Source organism: Camellia sinensis, chromosome 3, assembly GCF_055761805.1.
Source record: "Camellia sinensis isolate YWXY chromosome 3, ASM5576180v1, whole genome shotgun sequence".
NCBI lineage: Eukaryota > Viridiplantae > Streptophyta > Magnoliopsida > Ericales > Theaceae > Camellia > Camellia sinensis.
The window spans coordinates 54,070,566-54,081,170 of NC_138963.1; the positions used below are offsets into that span (position 1 = coordinate 54,070,566).

The window sequence follows — 10,605 nt, forward strand, 5'->3', positions numbered from 1 at the left end:
AACTTTAGCTGATTTGGAGAGAGAGATTGTCTTTGAAAGGGAGTAGCTGTTGGGGGAGAGATCTGTACCTCTGTCTATGTGATAGATGACGTATCTCTTCTGCACGAGGAGAGAGAAAGAAGAGGTGCGTGGCTCTCAAAGTCACGTGACCACGTGACTTTCCAGCTCAGTTGGGGGTCGTGGGGGTGGATTTCATTGGGGTCGAAGTATTTCTGAAAATTAATATATAACAGCAATATTAGGTGTGATGAAATTTTTTTTATAAAAATAATTATGAAAATTTTATAATTTTTAAATTACACTTAGAATAAAATATCACATACTAATCAAAGTAATTTAAAGATCATAAATTTTTCATGATCATTTTCATAAAAAAAATTTTATGATCCCTAACTTGTCTCAATATATAAACACATACATCACATCACATGTGAGTCCCACTCAATGCCACATCACCAGTGTTCTATTTAGAACTTTAAAATAAGTACATCTGTAGAATGATTTAAATAAATATGCTTTGCTTCTGTTTAGGAAGTTGAGATTTGGGTTTTATTGGTTAAAATAATCATAAAAAAGCAAAATAGATTTTTTTAAATAAGATAAAATATCACATCTAATTTATAATTATTACATTATTTTTTTAATAAAAAATTAAAAAAAAAATTCTAAACGAGACTTTTTAATCTCAGACTAAAATAACTAAAAAAATCAACTCACTCCCGAAACGAATTTTTTGTAACTTTTTATAAAAAAAAAGGAAAATGTTTGAGGGCCCTAATTTCTGTGGCTCAAATGGCTCAAATTTGTCAAAACGACGTCGTTTTGACAATTTTGATGTTATTTTGTACTCAAAACGACGTCGTTTTGACAAATTCGAGCCATTTGAGCCACAGAAATTAGGGCCCTCTATCATTGTTGAAAAAAAAATATGTAAAAAAATCAAGAAATAATATAATTAAAAAAAATAAAAGGATGAAAAAGTATACATGATGTCAAATCCAAATCTACAAAATGTAGATTTGTATATGATTCCATTGTCGTCGCACCTATAAGTACAGACCATAGCCCCTTCATCAACTTCACACTCGAAAGTCGTGTCCTCTCGTCATCACCGAAAACCAACAAAATGTCTTCTTCTTTCTCTCTTCTCCTCCTCTCGCTGTCTCTCTTCCTTATCCTGTGCACCCTCACCACCGCCCAGTACCCAGGGCTCATGTTAACCGTGGTCAACAACTGCCCCTTCACCATCTGGCCCGCCATCCAGCCCAACTCCGGCCACCCCGTCCTCGAGCGCGGCGGCTTCGCCCTCGAAAAACTCACCCACCGGTCCTTTCCGGCTCCTACCCAACACTGGTCGGGCCGGATCTGGGCCCGCACCCACTGCACCTACTCCGGCAACCGCTTCTCCTGCGCCACCGGCGACTGTGGCGGCCGCCTCGAGTGCTCCGGCGCCGGCGGCTCCCCCCCCGCCACCCTCGCCCAGTTTACCCTTCACCACGGCAACGCCGACTTCTCCTCCTACGGCGTTAGCCTCGTCGACGGCTACAACGTCCCCATGACGGTCACCCCGCACGAGGGCAAGGGCAACTGCCCCGTCGTGGGCTGCCGGGCTGACCTCCTGCCCACCTGCCCCGCCGCCCTGCAGCTCCGGTCGCCGCCGGGCCACGGTACGGTGGTGGGTTGTAAGAGTGGGTGTGAGGCTTTTGGTACCGACGAGCTTTGTTGTAGGAACCATTTTAATAATCCGCAGACGTGTAGGGGTTCGAGCTATTCCGAGTTTTTCAAGCACGCGTGTCCTGCTACTTTCACGTATGCGCATGACAGCCCGTCTATGATGCATGAGTGCTCTGCGCCGCGTGAGCTCAAGGTTATTTTCTGTCATTAGATGAGGAAATAAACATGTGTAAGTCGACTTGGTCTTTAAAAAAAAAAACAATAGCAGACGAAACGAGAAAGTGGAAATAACGTTTCTTCTGTTGTTTGGTTAGGTGGTTTGGTTGTTTGTCTGTGTTTGACGTCTTGTCGTTTGGGATTTGGAACTTTGTAAGTGTAATGTAATGCAATGATCTACATTTTCATGTTGTTTAATCATATGTCTATGTTTTGCGTTTTAGGCCTTTTTTGGGTAAAAAGTTCAATTTTTTTTTTAATTTTTAATTTATTTTAAGTCACATTATTTTTATAATTATATATATATATATATATATATGGATAAATTACACTTTACTTTTAGTTACTTTTTTTTTTTTTTTTTTTTTTTTGACTCTTCAAGCTTGCTTTTTCTCAACTTTATCTTTTATGTTTTAAATTTTTCTTAATTCTAATGTTAATAGTTATATAGCACAAAAATATTAATAGTTATAACATATTAATAGTTATATAGCACAAAAATTTTTTACTCCATAATTCATGCATGAAAATATTTTACTCTATAATTCATACTTTTGATATAAACTTAATATATTTTTTATATTATGTCACGTTATTTTTTTGTGTCTAATTTTAAACTGACTTTAAGTTTAAAAATAAAGTGGAAAAACATATCATAAAGAGTTGGGAAAAAGAATTTTTAAATGTTCAAAAAGTGAAAAGATAACCAAATATAAGGTGGGCAAGTGTAATTTATCCACTAACATGGTCTCTGGAACTGGCAGTGGATTAAAAGTTATTTTGCAGTTTTTTAATTTATTTTAATTGCATCATTTTTCATTTTTTTTAAAGAAAATTAAAAAAAAAAGGTTAAATTTTTAACTAGTTTTCAAAACCAGCTTATATGCATGGACTAGTCTTTTTTTTTTTTTTTTTTTGTGTCGAGATTTTTTTAGTTTTGATTTTTTAATATTTTTATTTTATGAAAAAAAGTGTAATGATTATAAGGTTAAATATAATGTTATATTTTATTAATTTATTTAGTCTATTTTACTGTTTTGTATTTTTTTAACCTAAAATGAAAGTCAAATCAGGAGGGCTAAATTTAATATATGCCTGGACTTAATGTTTTTACTAAGGTTCGTTGGAGAATAAGTTTTTTTTAAGTAATTTTTTAATTTTTAGATTAAAATAAGATGTAAAGAAATTAGTATATTTGAAATGATTTTTTATAAAAAAGATGTGTAAAAAGTAGAGAAAAAATAAAAATTTTGATTTTTTAGTATAAATTGATTTTATAATTTTTTTAATATTTTTAGTGACTTTTTAATTTTTTAATTAAAAAAAATTACTTGTCCAAAGAGGCCTAAAAAATACCCAATTGAAATGATATTGAACATTCAAGATCACTATAAATTATTTTATTATATATAAAAATTTTGTACAAAAAAAATTTACAATATCATTATTATAAATCTTAATTGTGTATATTCAGATGTATAAAATTGTTAAGATGAATTATATATTAATAAAAAAAATTTAATATAACATAATGATTATGTTTGACATGATTTTTTATTATTATTATTATAAAAAATAAAATAAATTAAAAAATTAATATACTTTCAAATTAAAATAATTAAAAAGTCAAATAATTCACATTCCAAACAAGGCATAGTTAGCTACACCATGCAAATGTCGAAGTTATTTGGAGTTTCCTTTTCATGTGTTGTTTTACTTTGTGTGTGTTTAGAAAGTTTATATTTTAATAGATTATTTTAATTCTTAGCCTTATTTTAAAATAATTAAAAAATTAAAAAATTAATTCACATCCTAAATAAACTCGTAGGTGTTGTTTAGGAAATAAGCTGGCTTTTTCACTTTTTTGATTATTGTAGTTTTGGTTAAAAAATTTGGTTTGAGAAGAATTTTTCGACTTTTTTGATTTTTCTTATGAGAGAAGAGTGCAATGATTATAGATTAGATGTAATGTTTTATTTTTTGTGGTTAAAATTGCTTATTTTGTCTTTTGTAACTACAATAGCCAAAAAAGTCCCAACTAGCTTTTCTCAAACGGAGCCTTAAAATTTGTGTATTTAGAAAGAAGATCGAATTTTTTTTATAGTTAGATGTAATGTTTGTAAGAAAAAACTAAAATGATTATGAATTTAATATGACATTTTATCTAAATAATTATTTTAATTTATTTTATTTTTTCTTAAATTTTAGACAAAAGGTTAATTTTCTTGCTAAACACTCCTTTTATATTTGGTTACTTGTGTTATTAACATTATACTAATTTTTATTTTGGCTCCGTTTGGCAAAAGCTAAAAATTAGTATAATGTTAATAACAGAAGTAATCAAATATAAAAGAAGTGTTTAGCAAGAAAATTAACTTTTTGTCTAAAATTTAAGAAAAAATAAAATAAATTAAAATAATTATTTAGATAAAATGTCATATTAAATTCATAATCATTTTATTTTTTTCTTACAAACATTACATCTAACTATAAAAAAATTCGATCATCTTTCAATAAAAATATCACATCCAATCCATAATCATTACATTATTCTCTCACAAAAAAATCAAAAAAGTTAAAAAGTCCTTCCCAAATCAAATTTTTTAGTCCAGACTAAAATAGCCAAAAAAATTAAAAAGTCAAAAAATCAACCCACTTCCCAAACGGAGGCTTTAGGGTTCGTTTGGTTTGTATTTCTGAAAAATTTTTGGAAAATTTTTTCTACAAATAAGTTTTTAAAAGTAATCAAACCAAACAAATTTTCTCAAAAAAATTTCTCAAAACTTGTAAACCAAACAAGTTTTTCAAACAAATCTCTCTCTCACACACATCAAATCAATCACTTTTTCCAAAACTCTCTCTCAAAATAATTTTTCAAAACATCTTTTGAAAAAAACCAAACCAAACAACTTTTCGTACTTTTTATCTCTAAAACACATCTCTCAAACACAAACCAAACATACCCTTAATTTTTGTTCATAACCTCTCAGGAGACTTGTGTACTTACATAACATTGTCCGTAGTAGTGGCGCAAGGATTTCCTTTTTGAGTCTCTTACTTCACTTCTTATTTGATGGGCATTAGGTCCATTTTTTAGCATAATTTTGATAATTTGAATTGTTCATATTTTAAAATTTGTTATGTGCATTGTACTTATAAAAAATCAAATTGATCGAATATTGAAAGAATTAAAAATCGTTTATTAAAAAAAAATTAATAAACAGTTTTATTGTTTAATAAAACTTTTAGTTCACGTGGTTTTTGATATCCGATCGACTTGATTTTTTACAGGTATGATATACATGACAAATTTTAAAATGTGAACGGTTCGAATCATCAAAATTCGACTCAAAAGTTGACTCAATGACCCATCAAGTAGGAAATTAAGTTAGAGGAGTCAAGAAGGAGATCCTTGCCCCATAGTATGCCTATGTTTGGGAAGTGGCTTTTGTGGCATTTTTGGTTAAAATAGTCACAAAAAATAAAATAGTCTTTTTAGTCTAATAAGACAACACATCATATCTAACCCATAATTATTTTATTTTTTCTCTCACAAAAAAGTAAAAAGCCATTATCAAATCAGTCTTTTTAGCCCCATGTTAAAATAACTAAAAAAATTAAAAAAACTAAAAAGTTAACTCATTTTCCAAACGAAACGTATATCTTTTTTATTTTATTCATCCTTCGAGCAGGGCCGACCCTGAGATTTAGGGGGTCTAAAGCAAATTTCAGAAATGAGAGCCCCTCTTACATTGGAAAAAAAAAAAATTTATGGATAAAATGGTAAGTTATAACTTTTTTATTTATTTATAGTCACAAAAAAAATTTACTTGCACATATAATCATTAAAATTATAAACAAAATAATTTAATGAAACAAATTAGGACAAAAAAATTAGAAAAAAATTATTCAATTAAAACTGATAAGGCCTAGGTAAAAAAAAATTGGGCAAAATTATTTATTCTACTAAAATCTAATAGATAAATAAGGCAAAAAAATTAGGACCCATATATTGTATGTATTGTTCTTCTTGGGCCCAAACACTTTTTTTTAATAGGTATTTTCATTTTAATAAATATGGGTTAAACATACATGGATCCAATAAAATATTTTGGGCCATTCAAATTGATCTTAAAATCAAAAAATTAAATTAAATTAAATTTTTAAAAAAAACCATTGGACCTATATTACTTTACTAAATTTAAAATTTTATTTTTGAATCAAAAAGTCTTACCGGACTTGGAGTAGGACCGGCCTTGCCTTCGAGGTTAATTTTCTTATATTATTTTATTAAAAATTAAAATATATATATACTTACTAAAGTTATCTTACAAATCCGTACACTGAATTGTATTTTCTTTTTCAATTAGCCGATTTTAAGCGGTGGAGCGTAATGCGCACCAATTCTGAAACACGTAAGTGATAAAGCAGGCGAATCTGTCAGGTGCATGGGTTGCATTGCATGCAGTGCAGGACTTGGTTACTGACTCACTGATTTTCACTCTACTCTCTGTCTCTCTCTCTCTCTCTCTCTCTCTCTGCAAAAGCATATTTTATGATACATGAAAAGAATAGAAAAGACAACCCAATCTCTCTGCTGCTGCTGCTGATGTTTTAGCTTTTATTTTAGAGTGGTGATTTAGAGCACTAAATTTGGAACTCTAAAAACACCACTAATGAGGTGGCAATGCAAAGAAAAAAAAAAAAAACAAAACAAAGGCCAAACTATCACATCAGTGATAGGGTCCACATGATGCCACATCATTAGTGATGCATTAGTGGTGCTAAATTAGTGGTATGAAGCATTTTTCTTTATTTTACTAGGGTACGACTTTTTACGTGCATTATTGCACTGCCTTCCACGTATTTTCACAGGACAAAGTTTATGGTCCCACCATACATATCCGACCCAAAATTTATAGGATTCGCTTCTTCTTGTGTGATCAGATTAGAGGATAAATTAAAAAGTATTGTTAGGTCTATAGAGGTTTATTACGGATTTTTTTTTTTGATAATTTAAATTATTTAATATGTAAAATTTATCGAGTATTATAGATTTGTAAAAAATTACCTTGAACAAATATTAATAGTTATGTGATTAATTTAGATTTTTGTAAGATATTTATTTTTCACTATTTATTTTTTCATACAAAACTGATATGATCATATAACTATCGATATTCGATCAATGTGATTTTTTATAACCATATAGTACTCGACGAGTTCTACATATTAAACGATTCAAATTATCGAAACGAGACCTGTAATGAATCCGCACGGGCCCAATAGTACTTTTTAGTCCAAGATTGGACTAGAGGGAAGCTATTTCTAATTTTATAAGTTTGATTGAGAAGTGAGTTGGTTTTTTTATTTTTTTTAATTTGAGACTAAAAGGTCTTGTTTATGATAAATTTTTTAGTTTTTATTTTTTGTTTTTGTGAGGGAAAATCGTTTGGAAGGAAGGGTTGGGTTGGGTTTGGAGCTATTTAGTCATAAAAAGATAAAATAGATTTTTTAGCCTAATAAGACAAAATATCTCATTCAATTCATAATGATTACATTCCTTCTTTCACAAAAAAGTTAAAACTAAAGAGTCTTTTTCAAACGAAACTTTTTAGTCCTTGACTAAAAAAAGTCAAAAAACCAACCCATTTCCCAAACGAATTCGAAATGATTATGATTTGAATGTGACATTTTATTTTATTAATTTTTTAGCCTATGTTATTTTTTTATAACTATTTTAACTAAAAAATTCCAGAAAAGTTAGATGCCAAACGAAGGCATAGATTGGATGATTTAGTAGTAAAAATTAAATTTGTGTAATATATATAAAATAAATTTAAATTGCAAAATAATAATTTTAAATAATTAAGTTTGAAATTGAAATATTACTAATTTTTATATTCTTTTCTATGAGAAATTATTAGATGGTCTTAAAACATTACTCTGGCTTTGTTTGAGATGTGAATTGATTTTTTAATTTTTTAGCTATTTTAATTTAATATTAAAAAGTTTCGTCTGTCATGATTGGTTTTAGCTTTTTTTTTTTTTAATTTTGTGATAGAAAAATAAAATATTATAATTTAAATATAATATTTTATTTTATTATGATTATTTTAATATTTTAACCCTAAAATTTAATATGCCTAACGAGCTTTCTTTACCATTTATTAAGAGACACTTATCTAATTTTATTTCAACTAATAAAACTCAAATTAAAACACATCAACCTACCATAAACAATAATTTTTCCCTCCCACGTTATCCTCGTACCGCTGCGTGGATTGCCGCTCTTATCTTTTTATTACACACTCAAGTCGGCGTTGAGTTTTTTTTTTTTTTTTTTTTTTTTTTTTTTTTTTTTCTGTAGTATGTTTTTTTAAAGTTTTTTTGTTTTAAATTTTAAATTCGGACTACATGAATTTTAAAATAAAAAATAATAATAATTTAAAAAAAAACGAAAACAAGAAAAACAAAAATAAATCTAACATAGTTCTAATTTTTTACTTTTTAGATTCATATATACAAGATAGACTTAAAAAAAAAAAAGTAAAAGAAAAAATCGACATAATTTTTTAAAAAATCTCTAAAAAAAATATAAATAAATTATTCAACAATCCTAACTCTCTTGCTATTATGAATGAATTGATAAACTTAAATTATCCAAATGAATTAAAAAAAAAAAAACACTTATTTAACAATTCTAACATGACATATCCATTATTTAAAAGCATAAAAAAAAAATTGAGAAAATTGGTGATAAATTCAAATTAAAGAGGGTGTAAGATATTAGATTCACTGAATATTTTTTATTAGTGACAAGTCCATGCTTTGTGAAATAGTATGGTAAGAAGTTCTAAAAGATATTTTATTTTCAATTTTACCGCTTGACTTTTTTATTTATTTATTTGATTTTTCGTTGATTATATATTCAAATTTATATCTATTTGTTTAAAATTTTTGTCTATTTGTTCAAATTTATATCTATTTGTTCAAATATTTGGATTATCTATTTAATTTTTCTCTTAAATTCTATCTATCTGTTCAAATTTTTTGACTATCTGTTTTCTATTTTTCCTATAAATTCTATTTATCTGTTTAATTTTTTTTCTATATGTTGCAATCATCATCAACAACAACAACAACACATCATCATTATCGACAACAACTACAACAAAAAAAAATTATAGAATTAATAGATCCATAAATTTTCTTCTAAAATTCAATTACAACGCACCAAAATCCACACTATCCATTTCCAATGTCTCCACCTAGGGTTTTTGTTTTCTTCGAATGATGCACCAAACCTAATCAATCTCCAATCTCTTTCTCTCTCTGACACATTGTACTCTTTGACGATGACAATGTTGATGGCAAGACCATTTCATTCTTTGACCAAGAACAACAACAATGGCGTCGATGGAACGCCGTTTCTCACGGACTAGATCTTTCGGAGTAGGCAATTCATTCGGCGCCCGTCGAGCCTCCGCGGCACGACTCGGTTTCTCTGTTGTGCCAACAACTGAATAATGATGTGCAAGCCGTTGATGCGAGTATGCAAGTTAGCGGCGAAGCAGATCGAGGATAGGTAGAGTGATTTGGCGTATTCATGGTCCAATCATGATTCTTAATCTCATATAGAACCTGGTATTTGTGGTCATAGTGGCGACGGTGGCGGTAATGACCCATAAGGAGTCGTCAGCGGTGTCGTTGATGGTTTGGATTGATGTGTGTGTGTGTGTGTGTGTGTGTGTATGTGAGAGAGAGATGGAGAGAGAGAGCGGTTTGCGGCGGAGGAAGAGAAGCAGAGCACAGAAAGAGAGTGAGAGGGATTTTGACCGTATAGTGATATATATGTATATCAAAAATGCTTCCCACCCCCAGTTATCCCGACCTCCAGTGACCCCCAGTGAGATGGCACTCACGTGATAGTCACGTGACTGTGACTGTAAGACCTAAACAACAATAGGTTCACATTTCATTTTGGTGCTTTTGCTTTAGCTTGTCCTTATGGATAAATTATTTTTTGCGTCTGGATTCTTGACAAAAAAAATTTTAATTTTAAACTTTTAGCCTGAGCTCCTAAAAAATTCTTATTTAAAAACTTGACAAAATAAAAAAATTTATCATCCAAATGCCCCAATTCTATAGGGTGCAAGAATAAATATATTAGAAAAAATTAGTTCTAAACAATGATTTAAAAATGTAAAACAATAAAAAAAAATTACGTAAATAAATAATTAAATATAAAAAAAGTTAATTGAGATTTTACTTTAGGCACCAATACTACTAGACAAATAACTTAAATTTAAATTTTTTTATAACATATAGGCTTCGTTTGGGAAGTAGGTTGACTTTTTGGCTATTTTAGCATGAGACTAAAAAGCCTGATTTGGAAAGGACTTTTGGTTTTTTTGACTTTTTTGTGTGAAAAAAAATGTAATGATTATGAGTTGGATGTGATGTTTTGTCGTATTAGGCTAAAAAGCCTAATTTATTTTTTTTGACTATTTTAGCTAAAAAAGCTCCAAACCTCTCTCCCTAAACGGAGCCGTATAAATTTATCGAGTCGAATTGAATCCTTTATTTACTTACAAAAATTATTAACTTAATTTGATTAGTGTGATTTTATTAATGCATTGTAATTATACTTCTTTGGAGCAGTTTGGTGTGTTGTTTATATTTTTAGAGAATGAGACCTCGCTTGGAGAGTAA

The 10,605-nt window shown here is 29.3% G+C and overlaps 1 protein-coding gene across 1 annotated transcript; it reads left to right on the forward strand.

The window, feature by feature from the left end:
- The first annotated feature begins 924 nt into the window (after positions 1–924).
- LOC114294115 (Pathogenesis-related thaumatin superfamily protein) lies at positions 925–2,088 on the forward strand. The gene has a single exon (XM_028238229.2). It carries the CDS (start codon positions 1,127–1,129, stop codon positions 1,883–1,885), a length of 759 nt encoding a protein of 252 aa, XP_028094030.2. The 5' UTR covers positions 925–1,126; the 3' UTR covers positions 1,886–2,088.
- The last annotated feature ends 8,517 nt before the right edge of the window (positions 2,089–10,605 follow it).